The sequence below is a fragment of the Seriola dumerili genome, unplaced genomic scaffold (assembly GCF_002260705.1).
Source record: "Seriola dumerili isolate Sdu_G_001 unplaced genomic scaffold, Sdu_1.0 BDQW01001449.1, whole genome shotgun sequence".
Lineage (NCBI taxonomy): Eukaryota > Metazoa > Chordata > Actinopteri > Carangiformes > Carangidae > Seriola > Seriola dumerili.
Window position 1 is genome coordinate 779,021 of NW_019175704.1, and position 27,759 is coordinate 806,779.

Genomic DNA, 27,759 nt, shown 5'->3' on the forward strand with positions numbered 1-27,759 from the left:
TCCACTCACCCAAGATGAGCCGCTGGCTGAAATGCACCTCTATGCACTTTGTAGGTATTCATTGTCAGTTTGTCACCAAAAGCTATTTTCTTCATGACTGTTTCTTCTGTTCTTATGCTTTCATCACAAATTGAACTACCTGAAAGGTGTACTTTAACAAAGTGATAATGCGATGAAGAAATTCTTCTTGAGGCAGATGTGGCAATTATCTCAGCTGTGAATCGATGGATCAGTTTGGTGACTCATTAATTGATTCTTTGCTTAGGTTTTTATTATTTAATTTCAGTTTTTACCACCTCCATGTAAATTTGCTGCCCAGAAGCCTAAAGAGTTACTCTGTTCCCATGCTTTGTAGCCATCAATCATGGGGGATTTAGTGAAACTACAAAAAGAAAACTTGCATTGCCTTATGTCTGTTGTTGTTTTTGTGTCAGAAATGGACTTTGGGCTTGTCACTGTTGCATTTAGTAGTTGGCTAAAAAAAAAATTAACCAAATTATACATATTGCTCTGTAATGTTCATTGTTTAACTATTTGGTTTGGGAAACACTGTCAAACATACTGTATGTCTGATAGTTTATTGTCACTGTCAGAACACAGACTGGAACAAGTATGATGACCGGCTGATGAAGGCGGTGGAACGTGGCGAGGTGGACAAGGTGGCTGCTGTTCTCGGCAAGAAGGGCATCATCCCCACCAAGCTCGATGTGGAAGGACGCTCTGCGTGAGTAAACACATGTGTGCGCGCGCACACACACAACATACAGACAAACACACATTCATGTTCAGTATGTTGACATACTTGGTGAAAGAGATGTGAAGAGCTGATACCATCTATCCTGCATTTTTGAATATTTGCAAATCTGAAAATGCTGTGCATCACAAATAACAAACATTATAGTGGCCGCCCCACCACACATTCCTGACCCTTTTTCTCAGAGAAAGCATATGTAGATATGAATTCCTTCACAATTAGGTCACTGTTACTCAAAATAGTTTTACCTCTCACCTCCTTTTATAACATCAGTGCCAAGTCTCTAGGTCCAAAAGGCAACCCTGCCCTCTCTAAATTTCCCATGGCTATGGTGACCCTGTTGCACATTTCTACATGAAACCTTCATCCATCTGCACTGCATATGAAAGGCATTGCAGTTGCATATTATTATGTGTCCATTTTTATATCCAGAAATTTCCCTTTTAGTGTCCATCTGACTGGAGGTCAGAGTGGGAGTTGGTGTAAAGAATGTTTGTGGCCACTGAAGGCTTGACCACATAGGCCAAAGGCTGTTTATATAGTCCTCACAGGAAATGACTCCCTGCAAATTCAGATCAGATCCACTGTGGTGCTTGCAAAACCAAGTAATACATTTAGGCCCAGCTGCAGACCATTATCAGGATCAGTTGACATCTTGAAGGACCGTATCTTATAAGGTAGGATTTTTCATTGGGGACCTCAGGATTAGGGTTTGTTTTTGTTTGTTGTTTTTTCTTTTGCTTTGCAAAGAGCTGGATTTATGGATTTACACCTTTCATAGTGTTTCATTAGAAGAAGAGGGTGAACAGAAGGATAGAAATTAAAGGTGTGTGTGGGGGGTGGGGGTGGGGGGGTCAACCTTACTGAAACATGTACAAGGAGTTTGTGGACGTTGCATCTTGACCAAAGACCACACATATTTCAGGTATCTCATAGAGTCATTTATTTTGGTCCTATTAATGATCATAATGGCCTGGCCTTGAAAATCAATGCATTGAGCTCTTTAAAAAAGCAGGTACTTTGTTTTCTTCCTAAATTTAAACAGATTCTAGCACCAGCATTTTGGGAGTCCAGGCGCCCTCAGTTTAATTCCAGATATATGAAGAAGTCACTGGTGTCTGGCCTGTGCTGCAGGTTTATTTTGAAAAAGGCTTTGTTAAAGCGTATAACTATGGAGCACCAGATCCCAGAAGCAAACATGCTGAGTATTTTCAGCAGTGTGTGAAATTCTCTTGTGACAACATTTCACAGACCAATGATTTTAGATGCCAACCGGTAACTGGTTTTAATGTTGTGGCTAATGGGTGTATATGATAATGTGCGTCTTTAAAAGCACAACAGTCAAAATACTATGGCTGCTGCAGAGTCAAATACATCCTTGTTTTAACACTGATAACTATTCATGCTGCCTGTCATCTTGACTAAAGCATGTTCTTTAGATTTAATTGGGTTCTATCTCAACCTGAAAGAACAATTTCAGTTTTTATTCATAATAAATGTTTTAGCTGTGTGCTACACTACAGGCATCATTTTATCTACAGCTACATACAAATTGAAAAATGTATACATTCTTCCTTAATGATTTCTGTTCAGAGAGATGTCACAACATTGATTATATGTGTATCATGAAAGTTGTCACTCACAATGAACCCGCACCTCATTGATTTCTGCCATGCTGTTTACAGAAAATAGGCTTTGATTAATCCACTGTCTCCTACGCCCCAAACAGCAAACAAAGGTCAACAACTAGTTGGTGAAGAAAGCTAAACATTTAGCAATTTCAAGAACCATATTCGTCTTGAGTTGGAGTTTCTTGGAGCTGCTGTCAAACAAAACGCAGCTAATAGGAGAATGAATAATGGACATAAATTTGTCAGGTGGTCAGAAACAGGATTGTCCACATACTGAATGTGAAGTATTGTGTGTGTGTGTCTTGTTTTGAACCTCTTTTGACCCCTAGAGCACAAAAATGTATGGGCCAGCGTTATGGAAAGCATATTAATCCCCAATAATCCTTTTCATTCAAGTCCCTGTTTGCTGATCTTTTTGTCTTTGATGTTTTTCTACAGTATGTGAATGTATTAGTGTGTTAAGTTGAAATTCTCTGATGTCAGAGCTTCCCATTAGCACAAAAATCCACCAATATACCACCACTTTGATAATGACAAGTTTAATCATGATGTCGACTGGGATGGATTACTACTCGGGCAAGATTTAAGTCTGTCAGCTAAATTTTTTACGATAATAATGTTAGTATCAAGGATTGTCTAGTATTTAGGAAATACATGTTCAAGACATACAAGTCCATAAAGATAAAGGCTGCATATCCTCAGTCTGTTTTCAATCTGTCTAAAGATCAGTCTGAACATGGCACAGATCCAACTGTGAAACTCACAGCTTGCCATTGTTATTCTTAAAACACTTGATCACAAAATTCATTGCTGCTAATCCTGACAAACAATAGGCACGCAGTATCTTTAGTCATTGCCAGTTCCAGACTGCAGGGCCAAGTGAGTGACTGTCTCGAGTGGAGTGCTGTCATGTTGACTTCTTTCGCTGCTAAGCCCTTGTCAGTTAGCTATCTCAACTGCACAGAATGAGCAGGTGTGATGGGTGGGCTTATCTCACTGGGAGCCAGCTAATGCCACAGTGGAGATGTAAACTGTTTACTCAGTTGGAAGCCACGATAGAACAGTTGGAGCTGAATTCATTATCTGAACACAGTGAGGTTAATCCGGGGCACCCCAAATTATATATCAGGGCCACAGTTTGTAATTAGTTTCCCCACAGAGGTCCATGATTACAAGGGATCGCCATTCAACATTCCTTTGCTGGCGTTTGCAGAGGCCAGAATGCCATAGACACATGTTGGTCTGTGTGTGGCCCACTGAACTATAAGCAGATTTGCTGAGTTGCGATTGTGGTTCACTTTTGTTTTGGGCAGACTTGGCAAAAGCATGACCACTTTCCATAAATATCCAGTTAAGGTGATGTGTTGATTTTATAGTTAACTGGTTCTGGTTGGTCTGCCCTGCAGGGGAACAGTAAATGATGAGTATGACTGTGTTTAGGTACAGCAACCTTCACAGTCTGTCATTGCAAAACTGGCTGCATGGTATATGTATGGTTCAGCTACCAGCATATAGTCTCTGGCCACTCTTCTGAAAATAGCAACCGTATCCTGTGGACTGTCAACCTGAAAGCTGCCCAAGGAGCAGGTGTGAAGATGAAATGACATAGCTAAATGTGCTCTCTTAAAACCAGAACCATTAGTCTCCCCAAATTCACGGGTAAGCAGTTTATGTCCCAGAGTTAATTCTTTGTGATCTTTGTATCTTTGGCAGTGTCAGACATTTTAGCTGTTTTGTTGGATTCTCAGTTTTTGTCAGTCTTAATGTGTCGACCACAGTTAATAACTGTTTGAGCTATTGTATATACTCATAATGTGATTGCAAACACATGATTTTAGTACAAAACATTTGTCATTCCTTATTCATCAAAGTTATATACATTGGGGTCCAAATGTCTGAGGCCACTTTGGGAAAGTATCTTTCTCACGCTGTATTTTTGGCTCCTTTCAGAAGCATTCCCTCAGTTTTCTGAGTACTGTGGCTCATGAAGTTGACGATTCTCATCACTTATGTCCCCCTAACTTGAATAGCTGTTGTCTACTTCCTGTCTGCTGTTTGCCTTGAGAGGTCAGGACCCTCCTCTGCTCCCCAGAGAACCAGCATCTCCTGGCCATCAACACGGCTTTTAATACCCGCACCAGTGTTGAGGTGACAGCCTAGCCGTCTCCTTGGCAGATACCTCAGGGTTAGTGTATAAACAGGTTCATGTGGCCTGATGGGCGACAGACTGAGATAGGTTTACACACAAGTGCTTTACAGACCCTCATGGCTGGTGGCGGCAGTACTGCTGCGGGTTAAATCAGAGAAGAGGAACAGGAATGTTTCCATTCAAAAGTGACGATTAAAGACATGTTGGCAAACACGTGCAGGGGGAAACTGCTTAATTGAGCCAGCAATTAACAAGGGAATATGCAGATTTTGTGGCAATTAAACATGAATACAAATTTGACAAAACAAACACATTTCAAGGTTAATTTAGTAGCTGTTCTGGTGTTTTTAATCAAATCACACGGTCATCATTAGCAGATGGAGTTTCCCTAATTGTTATGGAAATTTTATTTTAAGGATTTCTACATCCATGTTGGCTTAAAGGTGAGTTTGAAAGTTTTAACTACTGTTTAGAAGTCCAAGAATGAACTTTAAAACTCATGAATAAAATATATTTAGATAAATGATGTGATCATTAGCAAATATTGTTTGTTCCCATGCAGGCCACTTAGTTTTACCACATTATACAAACTAGACAGTGAACACAGAGGAAAAGCTCTCATGAACATTGTCAATGTATAATACTAAGAATATTCTTAACTGTTATCGGTATTAACATAATTATCCCTCAGTTTGAATAGACCCAAAGGTGGTGCCCTCACGGACAAATTTGTGCATTTTTTCATTTGTGTACTTTCTTTGCAGGTAGTCTATCAATTATTTTTATCATTTGATAGTGCTTACATGTAAAACAGTAGGATACCGTAGGAAGCTGAAACAGCAGGAAAATGACATGTGTATACCTCTTGGTTGCCTTGGAGTCATTGCATGCCCGGAGGTTTCTTGTTATGTACTTTGAGAATGCTGATCTTGCTGATAGCAAGGAGCCAGGGGTCCATTTGAAGTCTTTCTCTTGTCCTCCAGTTTCACCCTCACCTCCTTCTCTTTACACCCTATCACTTTTTCACTTGCCCTTCACTATTCTGCTGACTACTTTGCCATCTCCCTGGTCCATATTTCTTTAATTTTCTCCATCTGTCGTCTTCTTTTCCAGGTTTCATTTGGCTGCAACACGAGGACACCTAGACTGTCTCAATCTCATCCTAGGACACAATGTTGATATCACTGCAACTGACGCCACAGGTGAGTTCAAGCTGGATCAAAGCAATAACCTGGGGCCATATGACAGAAACCTTCAAACTTGCAGGTCCTTTACTATTTGGTAACCATGGTAATTAGGGTTATCAGAAAGCCGGTGCAGATGAATAGTTCCCAAGTTAATGTTCCAATTCTTAGTTAAGATAGGAAAAGTGTCTTACACAAGCTTCATGATTTCCCAAAATCTTAAATAAACACTCCTATCTTTAAGATAACCATTACAACCAACGAAATATCAACAGGCGGAACTTATTCATGTGTTGTGGTTTAGTAGATGCAGGCTGTCTTAGCCCACTCTCTCTTTCTTTTATCGTTTCTTTTATCTTAGCGTTTTTGTAAAGAGAACAACACTTCTAACTCGTTTTTCTCTAACTTATTTTTTTGCTCCGTTTTTTGTATGTTTCAATGAGAAATCTAACGGATCACAAAAATACATCTGTAAGATGAGATGAGAAGAATAGCATCATTTGCTAGGTAACAGACATTAAAGTTGGATTGAGTATCTGGGATTTCCAAACCTGAGATAGGATATACTGAAGTAAGATAAGATATGATTCCTAAACTTAGTTAGCATCTGCTTCTTTAACATTAGTTTGGGAAAATCCCTCTATTCTTCTACTCTTAGGATTTAAGGTAGGAAGTTAATATTGTACAGCCCTTGGAGCTGTATTTATATACTGTTTTATGTGTTATTTCAGTGATGGTAGACTTCATACTAAAAAACATCTTGCAGTATAACATAATACAATTCAACAAGACCATAAAAGATTAACAGTGAACAGTTTAATTGGTAAACAATCAGATAAGCACAATTTCTTTTGTCAGTATTTCATTTAGACATGGAGTTTGTTTATTGCTTTTGCTATGATAAAAAATAAACCTCACTACGTATCTTGGTCTTGCATACAGTCATTGCCACATTTTCACATTATCAGTTAAGGCAGGTTAAGGACCTTTGTGTCAGAGCACGTTGCACAAGAGCACAAGGAAAGAGATGAGGATGTGTTAGTCAGAAAATTGGTTTTATTAGTGGTCTGTTTCTATTACTGTACTTCACAGAGTGCTGCTCAGCAGCAAATGTGCTCATTTTCTTCATTATGACAGCATAAATTAGAATGTAGAATTAGGCTGAATGGTGAGCAAAACAGATTGATTTATCAATCCCTACTTTCAGAAACAATTTAAGATGGAAGCAACAAATTATACTCACTCTTGTTTCAGTAATGAAGTGTCTTCCTAACTAATTTGACTGAAAAAGATATAGTAAGAAAAGCTATTGAATGAAAACTCATCAATTTTGTTATTAATATTGTTATTATTATTAGTTGGTGCTACTGTTATTATTAATAACATTATTACACCTATAAGTATCACTCATAATAACAGCCAGTCTGATGCTTGAATACAACAGCATATACTGCTATATACACCCCGAGTCTGGTTCTGTTGGAGGATTCTTCCTGTTAAAAGGGAGTTTTTCCTCTCCAATGTCCTAATATTGCAAAGGACGGTGTAGTAACACAGTTTGTTCCAACCCTGCCTTTGTACAGACAGAGGGTTTGTAAATAACAAACTAAAGTTTGGGCACCTGTAGAAATTTTTCTTATTAACTTTGAAGGCTTCATTTATTTCCATTTCAGCAGGAAAGCTGTAAATTAACCTCTTAATCCCTGAAAAAAGCCTGTTTATTTTTATATCCTTTTTTTTGTGGGTTTATTCTTCTGATAGAAGAATAGAGCAGTTTAGATTTGAATGTGCTTCTCTCATAGTGGACTTAAAGTCAATAAATGAGTGACTGAAAGGTTGAGAGACTCAAAGGGCAAGAACAAATCTGCATCGTCCATTATCAACTATATTGAGAGGAGGAAGATTAGTTTTGGATGCACACTGACCTGTAACGTTAGCATAATCCAATATTGGTCAAATGAGTTGTTAAGCGAGCTGCTCTTAACAGTAAATGAAAAGCAACCACTACTATAGTATTGCCAGTATTATGAAATAACTTTCCATGGTGATCCATGATAATTGATGAAATCACGTTCTGTACATGTGATCTATTCAGATAACACAGCATAATTATATCAAGCTTTGCCACACTAATTGACTCCTGATTGACTCAAAACTAATTAGGATCTAAACTTGTGGTCTTTGATTGTCATGATTACTCTGGCAATCTGTGGCGTTTTCCTGTAAACAAGCAAAAATGATAAGAAACACCTCCACTTTAAGAGATACAGTCATACGTTCAGTGTAGTGGTAATTGCACATTGTGGCTATAAAAACACATAGATGCAAACACTATATTAATTTTCTTATCCATTGTTTTCAGGTAAAAATGCTCTTCATCTGGCTTCAAGAAATGGACATTCTCTGTGTGTGCAGAAACTCTTGCAGGTAAAGAGCAGCTGTCCTTCATTGATATTCACTGTTGTGAGAAAACGTGACACATTACAAGATAACTCATATTAGGCTGTTCTTAGCATTTTATGGGCTTTTTTTTTCATTCAGTTTTCTGTTGCTCATGTTGGTGTGTTGTGTATCTACACACTCTGCTGTGTGTTGATCCACGGAGCAGCTTCTCAGTCACTGGCCAGTCAGTTTCCCTTTCAGCTCCTTTAAATAATTATAGCCTACTCTGTATCGGTCAACAGTAGGCCCTGTTGAGTCACCGTGCTCCACTTGAGGATTTATGTGTTTACAATGAGGGGGCTACCTCTGCAATATTGTGCTCTCATAGCGTTGTAGCCCTTCCCCCTGCCCCCGTCTCTCACATGGCAGTGATCTTACGGAGGTCGAGGCTGTTGGCAGGCGGTTGTCAGTGGTGTTGACAAGCCTTCCCTCCTGCAAACCTGCCGTCCATTCTTGGTGCCGTCATCACACCAGACATAGCAGCTGGACGCCAACACCCACCACCCCCACCACCTCCACTACCTCCCTTCATCAGCCCAAACCCTCAAAGTATAGGGTATCCCCCCCTCCATGCTCTCCCGTCAGCTCCCATTGCCGCTCTACTGCCTCCACCCCCCCTAAGCTTTGTCATTTGAGCGTTCAGCTAATTTTTGGCCCTTGTTGCTAGAGAGAGTTGGGTTATTATAGTGGGGGGCCTGAGCTCACTGCCAAGCTTACCCAGCAACATCAGGCCCCCGTTAGCATTAAGTCTTCAAGGCTTTCATAGCAGGCCCTCATCAACACAGTGGTACAGTCACTGGTGTCCAACCAGCTGAAAGACTATGTAGATGTGTCACAAGCATATCAGCCCAGCACCACTTAGCCTAATATGACCTGCCTGCTCTTGCCTCTCAGGTTTCACTGCCAACAAGTGGAAATAAATGATTTTAAGACTTTTTCTTCTACAGCTGCAACAATGAAACATCATTAAATGATTATTTATAAAAGAATTATCTCTTTTTACGAGTAGATTTTAAGACAACCAGCGGTATTTCCTCTGTTGGAATAATTTTAGTGTCCTTGTAAAATAAGACAACTGCTCCCCATCAACAGCTTAACCTGTCTGTTAATTCATGTTCTTTTTAGTTCTTTTAGCTTTGCATAACTGAAAATCCAGGCTCATGTCAAATACTCAACTATACTCAATATTGTTTCACAAATCAGCCACTGCTGAATATTTTTCTAATTATTTTCATAATCGTTGTTTACAAGATTACTGAAGGTTGTCAATGCTGGTGATAAATCATTGTTCTAGATTGGATTCGATGTTTATAATAATTGATAGTTCAATGCCAGTAGAATAATTTGTTTCAGTTGTTTCCTTTGTGCCAACCTGTGTTTACGTTATTTTACAGCACAACTGTCCAGTTGGAAATGTGGACCTTCAAGGAAGAACAGCTTTACATGATGCTGGTGAGACTCTACTCTGCCACTGACTCTACTGTAGTACTGCCTGACTCTATTCCAGTACTGACTCCTGACTCTACTTCAGCACTGTTTCTACTCTACTGTAGCACTGACTCTACTCCACTCCACTACTCTACGAGTGACTTTACTATAGTCCTAACTCTACTTTATTTTACCTTCATAAGAACTTTACTCAACCCTACTCTAGTAATAATAATATTACTTATTGATATTACTAATAATAATAATTCTAACAATGATAATGAAAAAGGTGCTGTTTTTGGTTTAAACACAGCAGTTGTTTAGCTTTACTGCACTTACAAACATACAAACCCAGGTCCACTAAGCTAAGTTGATGTAAGTGTGTTTCTCAGTGTTAAATGGGATGAAATGATTGCAGCTGTTTCCACTCTTTTTCTCCACAGTCATGGCAGGCTGCTCATCCAGCGTGAAACTCCTCTGTGACAGCGGGGCTTCTGTGAATGCCAGTGATTTTGTGAGAATTAATATTGCACTTGATTTCACACAGTGTGTTGTAATGGTCTCTTCTAAGATATGTTTTCATTTTCCTGGTGTTAAGTTGTCATTGTAGAACAGCATATCAATCTGCTTGCTCCTTAAAGGTTGTTACCTGCATGTAATGTTAGTTAGAGCAACACAAAATGTTCTTCACTAAATCTTAACTTGGTCCGCTTGAATGAGCGCTCTGTATATTCTGGGTTACTCTGCCTGGCCTTTTTTTTTTTTCCTTTTCGCTTTGAGGTGAGCGACAAATTGACTCTTTGGATTGGCCTGTATAGGACTGTATTCTGTTTTATAATAGTGTGATTTTGTACACATGTGTGTATTTATTTGTATGTCTTTGTTTTTTCTCCAGGATGGCAGGACACCTCTGGTGCTTGCAACCCAAATGTGTCATTCACGCATCTGTCAGCTGCTGTTGGAGCGGGGGGCTGATATCACCATGCGGGACAAGCAAAACAAGTAAGAGACGTCACCCCTCATTGTGTTCGTCTTTGTTAGGGTTGGCAAATATAATTTCCTTGTAGCGACAGCCTTTCTGATATTAACATCAAATTACAGCAAACGCTATAAGATATTTCAGACACTTGTAGGAAAAAGTATTTCTGAAAGGCCATTTACCTTTCAGAACAAACCTGGTTCAAGCAGATGATGAAATAAGTAAGAGCAGAAAATGAAAGAAAACAAACTCATTTTGAAAAGGGAGACATTGAAAATTACAACAGAAACAAGATGCCATTGTACATTTGTACAGTACACTTGCATATATGATGTGAAATAGAAAATATTCAATCCGCATTTCTGGCTAAGAAGGAAAACTAAAGTCCTGGAAAGTATGTTATTTTCTGTTTCTGTTTGTTAGGGATTATTCGGCAATAGTTAAACAAAATTAATGGTGAATAGTTGTTTTTGCAATGTTGTGAATTGAGTGCTTCACATCAATCATATCAATGATATAGTTTGTGTATATTCTTGTCTTCATTGACCACCTAAGGACAGCGCTGATTCTGGGCTGTGAGTACGGCTGTAAGGATGCAGTAGAGGTGTTGCTTAAAAGTGGCGCTGATGTGAAGGCTATCGACGGCTTGGGTCATGATGCATTTCACTATGCTCGCCTCAGCAAGAACCCGGAGCTCGTTGCGATGGTCAAAAGTTACCTCGACAAAGCCACCAGAGGTAGGTGGCAAAACATCGCCAGCAACAGAAGGTGAAAAAGAATCAATGAAACAAAGAATCAATGACTGATGACGATAGCGTCTGAAATTTAAACAGCTCCCTGACATGTGACTGTAGTGGGTAGTGCTGATAATTGCCAAATGATGCACAGGAAGTAGTGTGAAAAAAATCCACTTAAAGCTGAGAATCTCCCCATCTGTTTTGAAAAGATCAAATACATACCATTTTACAAGGTGAAATGTGATTCAAATGAAGGGCAACAAGTTTTGTCGACTTTTGCTTGCTCTGTTTAAGCTACAAGATTAGTTAGTGACAATTAAACGAACAAGTAATAATTAAATGAGTCGCTGATATGCAGCAGCAAAGTGTGGCACATTTGGCTACACGTGTATTTTGTCAAAACCATAATACATGCAGGCAAAATTGCTAATTCCCCAATGCCCTGCTGCTGTTTTCTTTTCATTTCCATTGGGTTATTAACATATTTTATACTGTTTTAGACTTACTGTGGAACCGAGAATTATTATCATTGCAGAATGTAAATTCTGGCCCCATTTTGCATGGATTTTTATTTTCTAATCTTTATGTCTGTAAGTCTTTTTCAATACTTCTCAGTTTTAATATCTCATAATATCTTTAGCCATAGTCTTGACTTTCCCAATTACTTCTTGATTGCATATTTCTCTGATATATATTCATTTGTTTCTGTGTTTCGTTTGTGCATTCCTTTCCTTCAACATGTTTTCAAGGGGCACTGCTCTGTAAAACCAGCCATTTTTGTCAAATCTTGATAACATCTGGAAGGAAAAGTGAGATCTGATTTTGCTGTTTTCTGGTTTTGTTGCAGATAAAGAGGCTGCCAAGATGGAACAGTGGAAGCGACAGGTAATCCTGCAGCTTTCTGTTTACTGGCCCACATCATCCATTAAACCTCACCTATAGTGAGGAGAAGCTGTTCTCCACACTGCCCTATATATTTTAAAGGACTTTAATGTATACGTATATGTGGCATGATGGGAATAGTAATGAAATTACATTTGTGTAGCCATTTTGTTTCCACAATCCCTTTTGTTAAAGATCACAAAGATCAAGGTTTCTTATATGTATATGCCATTGTTGACATTAATAATACCTATCTGCTCATCATTCAAATGCAGAAACTCTTTGAAGGCTGTGCTGTAAAAACACCCTGAATAATTAGTATTTTTTTCTTGCTGTTTCGCATTTTTTCTTTGACCTGGTGTTGTGTTGTACAACCTTTTCATATTTCAGAACCTATAAGGTACTTACTGCTGCTCAGTTGTACGTGACTGCCATCTAGTGATTATAAGTGAGAGTTATTCCGTATGCTTTCCAAGCCCATGTTGATGTTATAACCTGAAAACACGGTTGTAAAAAAAGATCCTGTCTCATCTTCAGCATTCTGTGGAGAGATCAGAGGCAACTGAGGCTAACAGAAGGGATCAGATCATACATGTAAGTGCTGTTTAATTTCAGCCTCCAAATTTCACACAAAGACACACTGACTCTGCTTTACTCATACATACAACACTCATAAGCAACTTTAAAGTGTTTGCTTGAATTCACTACATCCAAACTTGAGACCAATCAAGGAATCTAACCATGAAGCAGTGCTGACTCATTAGTTTTTTTTCATATCAGTCGTTGGATTTTGAGGCTATACCTGGGGAAAAAAAAAACAACATGATGATGAAAGGGAAAGGGGCTTGCTCCTATTAATGAATCTACCACAGACCCAAATGTACCAATCCACTCAGCTTTAAAGAGTTTTAAAGCAAGTTTCAGCTCATTGTTTGGCTGCCTGGTCCATAAATCTACTGTTTTGGTTCAGTCTCACAACTCTCAGTGTCATTTTCAAACACACAAGACAGCTGTTTTCAGTAGCTGTACACTGTACTACACTACCTGCTCTGAAGCAAACAGCAGACAGACACAGTTGGATTAGTTAGATTTAGAAGTGGATGGAGAGCACATAAGACACAGAAGCGCAACTAAAAAAAAGTCATTGTTGCTCCATAACTACTGGATATATAAATACACAATTGTTTGCTAATAGGTTTGCTGCATCGGCTTCAGAGATGATGATATGTCAGTGCAGTGTTTACAGCTTGTTTCAGCTGCCCCCAAGTGGCCAAAAAAACAGAAAAGAGTTATTGAATGTTTATGTTTTTAAGCTTTTAACCTTTTCTGTGTGGATGTGTTCCAGGACCTGGAGAGGCAGAACGAGGCCCTGCAGGAAAGTCTCAAGAAGTACCACCAGGAGCAGAGAACCCTGTTAGATAAAGTCAACATGCTACAGCAACAGCTCACACAGGTAAACAATACATCCAGACCAGGAGCTACTGAGCTAGACAAAACAATACAGTACAGTAAAACCATCCTAGCACGCTTTTCCTGTTCTACTGGCTTGTTTTTGTTTTTTTTTTTGTTTTTTTTCATTGCGTAAGGTTTTCTGTGGGTGATGTTTGGGTGTCAAATATAAAGGAATATAATAATAAGAGCTGAGATGAGTCATGCTCTCTTACATTAGTACCATAGTGCCAGGTTCTGCCAATATAATGAAGGTAATACTTGATTTAGGAAAAGTGTAACAATTTTCTAACCACAGGTTTTTCTTTCAGAGCAGGCTTTTAAAATTGATAGCTTATGTAAAAATTTATTACATTAATTACAAGCTACGACAAAAAAAATGTGATATTTGTAAAGAAACTGAGCAAATTTTCCTACACTCAGCAGGAAGCGGGTAATTAAGGCTGTCTTCTTGTCTGTCCTTGAATATGGTGATGTTATCTCTGCCTATGCACTCAAACCCCTCGATTCAGTTTATCACTCCGCCCTGAGATTCATTACTGATGGCAGTTATTTTACCCATCATTGCAACTTGTATTATATAATTATATAATAGGTTGGGTGGCATTTCTAACAGTAAGATGGGACAGACACTGGTCTCTGTTAATTATTACTACTACTCCTACTACTACTCTTCTGTTGTTTTCTTGTAAATTATATGTGTATAGTTTGTGTGTGTTTATTCTGGTTTAAGTGTAAACTCAACATCATTGTAAATGAGGGCATGTCCTCAATGATTCTTAAGGTTGAATGAATGAATGACATTCAGTGAGCACAATAAACTCCTCAATAGAATAGAATAGAATAGAATGATTTTCATACACAGGAGAACAAGGAAATTCACTAAAATTAATTTTAATGGTGTATTGTCAATTATTAATCCCTGAACTGAGTGAATATATATTTCTTTCTTTGATCTGCAGGAAAAAATAGCTGTGGAAGACACTCAGAAAGAGGTATGTTTTCTTCCTTAAATTAGTTTGTAAGTATCGTATACTATAATCAATTTGTGATTTTTATACATCAACCCAATCAAAGCCACATCAGGGCAGCAGTCATCTTGAATGGATCAGTCTTTGTCCAAATGGTTTAGGATCTTGAACACGGATGCTGTTCTGTCTCATAAAGATATACTGTCCTACAGACCATATGGGTCCTATGGTTAGTGAAAATCTTCCCACATTCCCTTTTCTGCTGCCTTGAAAGCTTTGACATTAGCTGCAATTTGCTGCTAGCTATATCTGCAGCACTTTTTGAGGACAATTTTATTACAAACAACTTCACTAAGCCTCTTTGAAATTGTTACATCTTTATATGCCTCTACACCGGCGACAGCCGTGGCCAGAGATCTCAGGAACGCCTTGGGGGAATTTTGCCAAATTTGGTACAAACATCCATCTAATTGTGATAAAATACACATAATTCCTCTGTATTAAATTCCTTCATATGTTGTCTGGACAGACAGGGATGTATGCTAAAATAAGCCGGTAATTCTGTGCTGAAGAGCGCTGAATAACTTAATGGGTATATAAAGTTTTTTAAAAAACCAAAACAGTTCACACTATGTCAAATATATTATTCAGACATACGGTGTGATACGTTTTAGAAGACATTAACAAATGGTATGTGGCAGATGTTTTCTGAACATTTCTCTGAGATGTTAAAATATTGGTTTGTATAAGAGTTAAATGTATTTCTTAATCATATCAGTTCAATTAAGGTGTTTGTAATCCTTTTGACAAATGATACATATATGTATGTATGTATGTATTTGTGTATCATTTGTCATTTATTTATCAGTCATATCAGTCATTTATTTATCAGATATTTTAACTTGTCTAGGTACTCCTGCTTGACTCACTCATCCCTTTACTTTTCTTTTTACTGGATCAGAAGGAGCAGTTGAAGGTGATACTCAGTGCCAAGGAGAGAGAGGAAGGGGCTCGAGGGCTGGAGACTGTCAAGGTCCAGCTCCGGAGCACTTTGGTCAGTGACTTTATATCAGTGGCGATTGCTCTAAGACTGCAAGGGAAGCTCAGCGTCCCCTAAAATGTCAATAAAATAAGTGGTCAAATATGTACTATTGTGTGTACATTTCATTGACTAAATATGCGCTAGAACACGTTCATCTTTTGTTCAGAATCAGCTACTTATCACAGATCATTGTATTGAACTGCATTAGTTTTAGCTACATATATCTAATGAAGTGGCATGTATCTGTTTTCAGAAAATGCATAATAAATGTAGTGTAGTGTAGCCGTTTGTAATGAGTATGTATCTATTCTACATCTTCACAGGGGGACTACTGTGGGCAGTCTGTTATCAAAGGTTGACTTCCCAACATTTCTTCAACCATTTAATGCCGTTATTTCAAATTTCACCAGCAAAATATGACTTGGTTTGAATGTTGTGTTTGTACACTGTTGTCTTTCAGGCAAAGAAAACATTTTGGTCAAACAACCTCACAGCCTAGATTCTGATCAGGTAAATTTTTACGTGTGGAAGTTACAAGTGACTTGCAACTGTCTGGAATACAGTGTCATAAGTTTACATCGAAGCTGTACAGTATTCAGATCCTGAAGTTGTTCTTTCTTTCAGCAAAAAACTTATTTGTTCCATCATGTCCTAAGAACTAATCAGTCTGTATTTAATTTTGTGAATGTACATTCATTCATTCAAGCAATCAACACCTCTTCTGTATTTGGTGTGTACTGGTACCAATATGTTTTTTCTCTTTGTCTGCAGATGGTCCAGAATCCTGCCATGTCACGTTCCTTGTCCAGACCTCTAGAGAAGAGTGCGGGAGCTGTAGGCTGGGACCTCTCTAGTGAACTAGATGCACTTCGAAATGAACTTGATGCAGTCAAGAGAAGACAACAGGCAGCAGAAGAAGAGACGGCACGGCTTCAATCTGCCCTGAACCGTAAAAACCGAGAGTGCCAAGAACTGATTCAAAGCCGAGACGTCATCCAGAAACAGGCTGACCAGCAGGTTCAAGAGCTCGAGGATGCCTTGGGAGATGTCCAGAAAAGGATGCTGGACTCTGAGTGTAAAGTCAAACAGCTGCAAGCCCATGTAGTCGCTGTTAAGGAACACTTAGGAGGCCAGGCAACAGAAGAACTGCGTGCCCAACTCCTGGACGTCAAGGCCAAGTATGAAGGTGCTTCAGCTGAAGTGTGTCGTGTTCGTAACCGCCTCAAACAGAGCGAGAAGGCCTTAGAGGAGTACAAATCCAGTGAAAACCAGCTAGCAGCCGAGGCAGATAGGCTCACCCAAGAGGTGGGAGCTCTGACTGCAGAACGAGATGAACTTGCAGAAACCCTTTTGGAAATGGAAACCCAACTGAAGGAGACCCAAACTAAACATGGCAATGTGGTACCATCTGAGAAATTTGACAACATGAAAAACCTGCTGACCAATGCAGTTGATGAGAAGGAGCGACAGATCGCTGAGCTGAGGGAAGACTACGATCGTGTGCTGGAGGAGGTGGCAGAGCTGCACAGAAAGCTGGACAGTCCGTCATCCCAGGGAGGCTCAGGGGGGAAGTCTGCTGAGGAGCAACAGAGGATACGGGCTGCTCTCGAAGAGCAGAACGCCTCACTGAAAAGGAGGCTGGTGGATGTGACTGCCAAAAGCCAGGCTCTAATTCATGAGGTTGAGGAGAGCGAGGAGGAAAGAGATATACTACGAGAGCAACTGGATGAGCTCAACAGCAGGATTGAGACTGACTTCATACCCATGAAGGACCATGAGGAAGCTCGGAGGAACATGGTAACAGCTTTGGAGGAACTGGAGGATAAACTGGTGGAGGCCAGTGAACGTTACGGCAAAGCAGAGGGACAAGTCCAGCAGCTTCAAACCGAGAGGGCCACGCTGCAGGAGAATATCAAGAGTCTCCAAAGTGCCAGCGACAGACACCGGAGTGAAACGGACGCTCTGACCTGTCACAATGCCGATCTGATGAAGAAACTTGAACTGTTGCAGAAGAGATGTGAAGACAGAGATAAAGAGTGTGTACAGCTGACCACACAGAGCCAAACTCTGAAACAGAGCTTGGAGGGAGAGTATGTTCCCAGACAGCAGCATGAGCAAGTGAAGATGGAGTTAAGTTCCACCTTAGAGAGTGTTAAAGCAGAGATGTTGAAGTTGGAGACCAAGGAAAAAGAAAGTGGGGAAGAATTGAAGAATGTGAAAGAAGGAAATGATAAGTTGAAAGAAGAATTGGAAAAAGTTCTGTTGGAGATGAAGAAATACTATATAAGCATAAAAGACCACAAAGCTATCACAGACACACTGAATGCTACTGTGGTTGAGGCAGAGAATAGAGCAAAAGAAGTGTCAGCAATGCATGTGTTGGCCCAGGAGGAAACGGTAAAGCTTACTCAAGAATTAGAAGAGCAGAGGAAAGAACTTGATACCATACAGGAGGCTATTCAGTCCAAGTTTATCCCACTGACAGCGGCTGAGGAGAAAGAACACTCTTACAGTGCCCAGGTGAAGGAGTTGACAGTCAAGCTGTTGGAAATGGAGGAGAAGTATAACAAAGAAAGGTCTGCTTGGGAGAGCGACAAACAGGAGAAAGAGAAACTAAAACTTGAGGTTGAATCTGTTCAACAAAGACTAGAGACTGCTTTAGTTACCAGTGAAAAACACAAGGAAGGCGAGGAAGAGTTCATGGGTAGATTTGAGGGATTGACTCAGAAGTTGGTCAGTTTAGAGCAGCAGCACGAGGAGGTTACACTTCAGAAAGCTGATCTTGAAGACCAGAATGGCCTTTGCAACACTCAGATCCAAAATCTCCAGGAGCGTCTGAAATCAGAGTTGACTCGAATAGCAACATATGACACGGAGCTTAAAGCCCTCCATGATGCCATGCAGCAAGCCCAGGCCGATTGCAAGAAAGCAAGAGAGGCTCAGCAGGAGGAGGCCCAGAGGGTCTGTGCCTTACAGAAAGAACTGCAGGAACACCAAGGGGATCAGGCTTCTCTGCTGCAACAACACATCAAGGCAAAGGACGCCCTAGAGGCTGAAGTCACTAAGCTTCAATTGGCTCTCAGAGAAGAGGAGGAGAACAACGCCCAGAGGGCTGAAGATGTGTCTGCCCTGCAATCTGAACTCCTTCAAGCCACACAGGCTCTTGAGGAGATTCGCGATAAGGAAAACCAAATGAACCAGCTGAAGAAGGAGAAGCAACAGCTGGAGGAGGTGGCTGCCAACCTGAACAACAAGCTACTGAGCTTAGCAGAAGAGTGTGGAGAGGCCCGTCAGGAGGCTACACAAGCAAGGGAGGGTGAGAGCAATGCCAGGACAGAGATGGAGGCTGTTCAGGAAAAGGGACATGCCATTGAAAGAGAAATTAGAGAGCTGAAGGAGAGATACGATGAGTCGCTCAGCACCATCTGTGATCTTCAGAGGAGGATCCAGACATCAGCTCAGCAGACTGAAGCCAAAGACAAGAAGGTGGAAAAAAAATTATGAATTATAATCCCGTTATTAAAAGTGCAAAGTCATGGCTTTATTATTTAAACTAGCTACACCGAATATTGCTAAATGTAACTACTATAGATTCAAAATGTGATGATCCACCATTGAGAAGTGTTTGTGTCTCTTTTGACTGTAAGGAAACAAAGCCTGGATTGTTTAGAAAGAAAATCAAAATTTTCAGACTTTCGTTTCCATTTTTATGGATGAAATTCTTTTTCTTTCATTCTCAATTAATGAAAAATGTATCTACAATAACATTAATATTTCTGTGTGTCTTTGTGTGTTTGTCAGATCACAGAGTTGCTGACAGACGTTGAGCGGTTGAAGCAGGCACTGAATGGTCTCTCCCAGCTGGCATACACCAGCAACGCACCCAATAAGAGACAGACACAGCACATTGACACTCTCCAAGCCCAGATCAAGAGCCTACAGCAACAGCTGGCTGTGAGTGGACACACATCACATTTGATTAAAATATGTATTTCAGAAAATGATATAAACACATGCATATTCTCAGGGTGCAGTGTGTGAAACAGGGGGAAGGGGGGCGGTTGAGACGTTTTCATTCATGAAATAAATCACAAAGCACAGTGGGCTTATATAGACCATGAAGGCTGTAGGCTATTTTTGCAGCAGTTAAAGTAATATTTATATAATAATTATGAACTTTAATAAAGCAATTTCAGACATTGAACTTAACCACTGCATTTGCAGGAATATTTTAATCCATTTGTAAAAAATGTAATTCATGAAGTAGCTAGTGCAGTATTGTTACTCTTCCTTTGTCCTTTCCTCGTGCAGACACATGGGAGATGTGAACATACACGGCAAAACAAAAGGTTAAATGCTAATTTAACATTTCAGAATTAAATCCCTCTTTCAGTACCATGGATAGCGCCACTCGGCCAGGCATGCCAAAACATTTATAAATGCAATAACACAATGTGCTGTCAACATGAAAATAAATAGGCTGCAGTCACACGAGTGCAGACAGTGAAATTCCATTTTTGATTTTATTGTTGTTTGCACTATAGACTGTTCTCACGTTGCAGTGCTTTACTTAGATATCCCCACTGTGGATAAAAATAATTCAGCAGAGGCAGGGATATATAGACGGGGGGGGGGCTCCTGGCACCCAGCATATTCTGCTTTATATTTAGTTGGATTTACTGCACAGTAACTGTCTTCTGCTGGTGACTGACTGGAGAACCAATAATAAGTTTTTCATTTTTATGTTTTGCATGATGATACATGATTAATGGGTTAATGCAGCAACATTTTAACCTCACAATCCTCAATTTCCTCACATTAGTCACAGTACACTAACTCATGTATAAAAACCCTCTGCTCCTTTCATGTAACCTATGATTAACTTAAGGAAGAAATTATGTGCAGTTCTCATTGTGACAATGAGGTGTAGCAAGAAGATTTATAATAATGTGGAACTATAATTCAGTGACTGAACTGCGGCAGTATTTACAAGCTGGTGAAGAAATCTTGGCAATAACCGTGTCGTCTTCATGTCTTTCTCTTTACCATCTGCCCAATAAGGATGCTGAGAGGCAACACAGGGAGGTGGTTTCGATTTATCGAACTCATCTTCTCAGTGCAGCGCAGGTAAGTTTCCTCTCATTAATCCCTATTGAAGTTATAGACGCTTGATTTCTTTCTGTAACTCTTAAACTGCCCATTGACTACTGAGGGAGTTTGTCTTATTACCATGAATGGAGTTGATTGTAATAATATGGTCCATGAAAGAAAGGTGCTCAAAGAGATGAATGATTTCATTAAAACACATTTGATTCCATAGAAGCCAAAGCCCTTATTTCATAAAAGCAGACTTGAGTCAAAAATATAGATTTTGTTGAATCGAGCTGTATGTGGTATTTATCATTCAGCATTTGAATGCATTTGAAATCATTTAACATGTACTGTCGGTCTGTGGCCATTCCCAGCAACAACTTGTTCTAAAAAACCTGTCAATAGAAAGTAACTGATAGAAATACGACAAGTCCAACTTGGTGGTGAGGTGCAAACAGGAGCTGAAAACTGCTCCAACACATACTGGGTCTGTCACAGCAGCTGCAGCACGCCTCTAGTTGGCTCGCAGTCAACATTTCTGAGAGGCAAAACAGATCGCTGACGGGTTGTGTGGCGCACTGGCATTGCACATTAAAATAATAAACGGTCACAACACTGCAAACATCTTGCAACCGTATGATGTATAGACGACAAGAAAAAGATGTTTATGAAATCACGCCTGTTTTATCACATCATGGTTGCGCTTTTGTCGAGATCAGCTAAAACAACTTTCAGCACTTAGTCACTGTCCATAACAAGGGGCAAATCATATTTTGTCACTGCAGTGAAGTGTGTTGTAAAATCTTTTGTGAAAGTCTGTTGATTATTTCAAAACAGGAAACGAAAAAAAAAAAAAAAAAACTTCAGCCCAAATTATTTAAAAACATGATGGTGTAAGTGCACAGTAGCTGCCCGGAGCTGAAGCGCATAATGATCTGTTGTGTGAGTAATTGACAAGAGTTTATAGTGATAAATATGATGAATTGATTAACAGAAGCCCATTCCTGATTGTTTGTCTGTTAGGGCCACATGGATGAGGACGTCCAAGCCGCCTTACTACAGATCATCCGCATGAGACAGGAGTTTGTGTGTTAAAGCTTCCTCCAACAAAACACAATGCTACCTGCTGACTCGGATTCACCATTTTCACAAACCCCTTGCTGCAAAGTGTCCTTGCTGTGGCCCCTGTGGGTGCTCAGTGTGTGTTTGTGTGTTTGTCTTTTGGCAAATATTTCTCCAAACAGGCTGTTCTGAAATCCATTATGTTGTAGCATGGCCGTACTTTGGTTCCCAAATATCTAACTCTTTGTAGTGGTTACAGGTGAATAACTGTAGGTTTGCTTGGTACAAATGTGAAACTTCAACTTCAGTAGAAACACAGCCAATGAAAACTCAGTTTATTTAAATTGCTAGAAACGGTAATGCAAAAACGGTTTTCAGTGTGTGAAAATGTGATTTCACACATTTCTGTCAAATCTCTTAAAAATGATGAATTAACCCATTATCTTCAGTAATTTGGAACTTATTTGAAATGTGGGTCCCTCTCATAGATGACTGGAAATGCACAGCTGAAATGTAAAATGGACATGAACACAAAAGACCACTTTTCACATTCCCACCTGACAGTCAGCTCTCATACAGTGTTTTTGTATTTAACAACTTTTTTTTTCTTTCTAGAATTGTAAGGGTAGGTTCACATTCTTCTCAAGTCGACCTTAATGCGGTACTCGCATACCTGTGCAGTGTGTACTTTGGATGAGTTACTGTATGTTGTAATCATTCCTCCTGTTCATACTGGCAGCGAAGAGGTCAGAGAAATGTTAGAAAGAGTTGAAATACACACGGATGAATCACATCTAACATCAAAAAGATACTTGTCAAGTATATGTCAAACATTTAAGTGGATTAATCAATCTATACACAGTTGCTTCTGGAATAAAAAGCAAACTTCTCCTGTTTATTTTATCATGTTTGTCTATAAACACATTTCTGCTGGTATTGGCTTAAAGTAGTCGTAGAGGACATGTGTAGGGTCCGTCATCTTTTTTTAGTTGAGTGTAACATCCCCTTGCAATCAGTTCTTGTCCTTTTTTGATGGGATGTAAACCAGCAAGTAAATAAAAAAGAAAAAAAAACTTTCAATAAGAGGAATAAAACATTGATATTCTGATGTGCTTTGAAGGAGGTTAGTTTAGTTTTTGTCAGTTTTCAAGGCTCATTTGAAATGTCTTTATTGGTTTACCTGCCAGCGTTTCCTTACCCTTAAACTAACTCAGATTTGCCGAGGCCTCTTATTAGCATATTTTAACCTTGGAGTAAATTTTTTGACTGTTGATTTTCCATCTCTTACATTGGTATAGCACTAGGAAGGAATCTCTCGAAGGCTGGTATAGACAGGAGCAATGATTACAGCAAAAAAAATGTGAACCTATCCTTTAACCTTGTTCATGTCAGTTGTAGCAGTTCAGCTACTTTCTTGACAGGTTTGAGTCAAACTCATTTTACGGCACAGTTAACGTCCTCCGGAGGTCCAAACTAACATGTTTTCAGTATAATCCAAATACCAAAGACCTGAAGTTCATCCAAATCTAAAAGCTGCTTGCCATTCTGGTAGATGGGAAGCAGTTTGTGGTAGATTTGGGAGAGCTGTCAGTTATGTCTCTCACGCAGTCTGGTTACATTAGTCTGTGCATTGGTTATGCTGGATTTGAGTCATGGAGGTGTGGAGTGGAGATCTCTTGCTGTGTCCTACAGTTTGCAGTGGCACGTCGTCCTTTTGTTGAAACCAGAGTGTCCTCTAGTGGTGAGACTTGGCAGGCCAAGTTGATAGAAATTGTAATAATCAGTGTGGCCCAGGGGTAGGCAGTTGTTGTTTTTGGAAGCTGTAATATCTGCATGCTTGTACTCAACATTAGGGAAATTGATTATAAATCTGTAATGAAATGAAACTGAATATTAAATCTGAATGTAAAACTAAACTGACAGAGGTTTACTACTAATATCTGTTGCTTTCTATTACCACATTTAAACCAAACTCCTTTTTAAAGACAGCAGCTAAAGGTTGACTTTATAAAAAATCTAATGTATGCAGCAGTGGACTTTGCAGCTCTCCTGGAGCAAAGGTTGCGTACCCCTGAGCAGCTCTTTGTGACTCTTAATGGTGTAGTGTAGTGGTGTTGTGATGGTTGAGCGAGTCTCTTGTGCCTTTACACTGATATATTTTTCATAGCTTTGTACTACTTTAATTACTGTACTACTGTGTGACAATTGTGATATTCAGCAGGTCTGGAAGTAGAACGGCACAGAACACGTTCAGGGTAACATTTACTGTAGGATGCTACTTGATAGGAATAGAACAAATCTCTCCTTATGTGGATAGACAACCCTCTTAACAAGTAGTTATTTGAAGCACTCCTGTCTTTACCTTTCAACTAACACACTTCACCAAGTAGAATTTCTTGCTCTGTTTTTATACTTTGGCCAAAAACTCTGTTTACACCAACAGATAGTTAATGAAAACCACACCTCTTGCATTTTATTATGCAGATGTTAGGAATTAACACTAATTCTTTAGGTATTTCTTACTATGTTCCCTCTTCTGTTAACATAGATTATAAATTGAATCCAAAAAATCTCTAAATACATATACTGATACCAATCTGTTTAAATTGGTTGTTTTCTTTGGCAATAATATTTGTGTTTGTGAATCAATAATACAAAATAAATAAAAGTGCCTAACATAGAAAACTACATTTTTGTTGAGAGTATTTTGTCATCACCACAGTGAAGAACTTTGTTATTTTTAGTTGTCTTTTTTTTGTACACACATTCATGGCTCCCAGAGGATGAATCCTACTGCCTTTGATGACCTTTTTGCTTTAGTGCCATCAGCCGATCAAAGTTTTCACTTACACTGTGAGATATTTCTTTGATGGCTAGGCATCCCCAGATGATGTATTCTGATGAATTTAGTGATCCTTTGACATTTCATGTAGTACCAACATCTGGTCAAACTTCCATTTTTAAATTATAATGGAAAGTTTATATCTGAAAATCATATCAATATCTATATATTCATATTATCAAGGAAAGAGGTGGAGTTGACATTGCAAATTTCTATTATACAGTCTAATGAGAGGAGGTGATCCAGTAAATCCAGGAGACAGAAAACACAGGCAATGAGTTTTAGTTTCACAAAAAATAATATTATGTAAATGACTGAAATTATGACCAAATACCTACAAAACTAATGCCATTCCCATCAGCCTGCGCTCGTGGTACATATATACCTGCTTCAGAGTATGTTAGCATGCTGACATTAGCATTTAGCTCAAAGCACCCCTGTGCGTACAGCCTCACAGAGCTGCTGACACGGTTATTGCCTGAAAACCTATTTTCTCAATCAGCTTTTTACTGTGAGCAATGTTGTTAAACACACACTTCTGCCAAAGTCAGAAAAGTTTAGGTTATTTTACATGAGAGATTTCTGTATTTGTGGTTTTGAAGAGGACTGGGTTTTGTCACAAACATCTTTGCATCAACCAGGCCCTTAAGGATTTATTGGATAGCAGTCATGAGGTATTTTTCTGATGTTGTCAGACAACAGTCAATCAAATGTGATCAAATGACGCCCACAAAATCACAGATACAACCTTTAGTCACAAATATTCAACATTACAGAGAAATTCCAAGTTTTCAGGAGCTGTAAGTTGTACAGTATATGTGCGCTCTTAGCTCCACACATTCTTACCTCCCTTGTGAGAACAGCTCAGTTCATGTGGTTTCACTTTAAGTACAATCAACCCAGGAATGAGAGCGAGTAGCTCTTTGGCACACAGCGTTCACTTTTATCTTTGAACCCGTGCCTCTATTGATTTGTCTGTTGCTCTTTTTCTCTTCACCAGATTTATTTTTCATTAAAGCTCTTTTCAACAGGATGCTGAGAACAGAGGTCAGGGCTCTTTCAGTTGTCTCATTTCAGATAAATTCATGGCATGCACAGTCACTGAGCACAGGGGAATTTTCCTTTTAAAAAGTACAGTGTGGGTGAATTGGGCTTTACTTTTGAAAATAATCAAGATTACTAATACTACAAAAAAAAATCATTAATACAACCTTCAAGCAGAACTCAGTTTATGATTAAGAGCTAATCCAGCCCTTATCCCATCCTCTGTTCACACACACACAAACACACATCATGCACACACTCTCTAATTGATACAAGACTTGTCCTGGGTTTGATTTCTTTGAGAAAAGCTTGCTGGTTTCAAGTGGCAGCCCTCCCTCCTCTACACTCCTCCTCCGTTCTTGGTTTTATGATTCTCTTTTTTGCGGTCTGCACTGAATAAGCTGTTCTCAGCAATTATGGCAAATACAATTCAATCTGTTGGTAGATCTCTCTTTAATCTCATTTCCAGGGTCCTAATCAGTTCCATACATCCACTTGCGGCCATTTGGTTAACCATTGTAACCCCCTCCCCGGCCGCGAAGAATCCCATCTTTATAAAATTCGTCATCCCAAGAAGGATCAGAGACGTTATTTATGTTGGAATAAGTCCCGGCCATCCACCGCATGCCTCATGAGTGGTAAACTGGCTGAGGAAGCAGGTGGGTGGTTATATACACATCAGATACACGCCCACATCTTTGCTTCCAGTCCTCTGAGCTGTCACGAACGTTTGTTATCTCACGCAGCAGTCTTCCACCTCTGCAGCTGCTCTTCTCTCTTCCCAACACTCGTTCCCTGGAGGAGCTGCTGTGCTTTGTTAGCCACACAGAGACTCGGAGGCCTCTCGTCATGCCTTACAGTAATTGTTATAACTTTTTGTTGTGACTACCCCACATGTGAAATTGTTTTCTCAACTTCTTTTCTTCTCTGCCCTCACTTTCATCACCTGTGTTTTTTTTTATCTCCATTCTTCCTGTCCTGCATGAACACATTAAGCTGTTTGGGGGCCCCTGGACCTAAAATTAACTGCTGGGCCCCTGATGTCTTCAAGTTCCCATTAAAAGAGTGCTTGAGCACTCCACTCCTTTAACATTGTTGGATTCACAATGGACTGTTTTTTAAAAGAGAATCACAATCAATGCAGCAGAAACAGAGTTATGTTTTTATTCCATTTTATTGTTTTTTTTTTTTTTATCCCACGCATTCTTCTTCTTTGTCAAAACCTGGCACCTCAACCACTTCAAAGGATGGGTGTGTTATGCTAGTAGCGGCTAATATAACCTGGAACCACAAGCCTCGAGCAGAGATGAGGAGCAGGGCTACAGAGGTAACTTAAGCTCAGTTCTTTCTAACTCCACACCCCAGATTTATTTCATTTTCAAAGTTTTAGTCTTCAGACCTGACCGATGCTCAAGTCACACCACTTGAGGGCATTTATCAGATTTTGTGCAGCTCCCTCTGGAGCCACAAAAGACTTCAAGACTTCAACTTTTTCCCCACACATGTAGTCAGATTCCCTTAGACCTGTAAACAGACTTTGATGTGTAAAATCAGTAGAGTTGGTACTTCAAGTACAGTGTTCACAGCACACTATAGGAGAAATGAACCAGTACTCTTCCACTGGAAAACTACCTGGCACAGAGTTTCTGTATATCAGATAATTTGTGGTAATTTACATCACAAACTGCACTATATGAGAACAAGGCCCCTGTACAAGACAGGTCCATGAGATTTTGTTGTAATGCAGGACCCACAGGGTCACTGTGGCTCAGCACTATGGCTCAGCAGGTCAAGGTAGGACGACTAGCCACAGAGGTGGTGGTTCGTTTCCCCAGCTCCTCTTGTCCACATGTCGAAGTGTCATTGGACGAAACACTTAACCCCCCCACAAATTGCAGACCTGCACCTCACCCCTTGTTAGATTGCTGCCATCAGTGTTTGAGTGTGATAAATGAGAGGCAAATTGCAAAGCACCAAGCACTACAAAAATGCAGCCATTTACCTGTTGATACTGTAGGTCAGTGGTGCAAACTTCCCCCAAAATTTGGAAGTAATCAAAATGACCAAAACAG

General features: G+C 39.6%; 1 protein-coding gene across 2 annotated transcripts; it reads left to right on the forward strand.

Annotated features, from left to right (window-relative positions):
• Window positions 1–24,469, forward strand: uaca (uveal autoantigen with coiled-coil domains and ankyrin repeats). Of its 2 annotated transcripts, XM_022768273.1 has the most exons (19): window positions 1–50; window positions 594–724; window positions 5,648–5,736; window positions 8,081–8,145; window positions 9,555–9,612; window positions 10,032–10,102; window positions 10,484–10,590; window positions 11,123–11,304; window positions 12,152–12,189; window positions 12,724–12,780; window positions 13,532–13,639; window positions 14,598–14,630; window positions 15,568–15,660; window positions 15,972–16,002; window positions 16,109–16,158; window positions 16,420–19,134; window positions 19,450–19,602; window positions 20,710–20,775; window positions 21,763–24,469. In XM_022768273.1, the coding sequence occupies exons 1-19, from the start codon at window positions 15–17 to the stop codon at window positions 21,832–21,834; spliced, it is 4,155 nt and encodes a 1,384-aa protein (XP_022623994.1). In that variant the 5' UTR covers window positions 1–14; the 3' UTR covers window positions 21,835–24,469. The 2 variants fall into 2 exon arrangements, with proteins under 2 accessions (XP_022623994.1, XP_022623993.1); XM_022768272.1 differs by lacking the exons at window positions 1–50; window positions 594–724; window positions 5,648–5,736; ... (2 more) ...; window positions 10,032–10,102; window positions 12,724–12,780 and having other exon boundaries at window positions 10,566–10,590.
• Window positions 24,470–27,759: the final 3,290 nt, after the last annotated feature.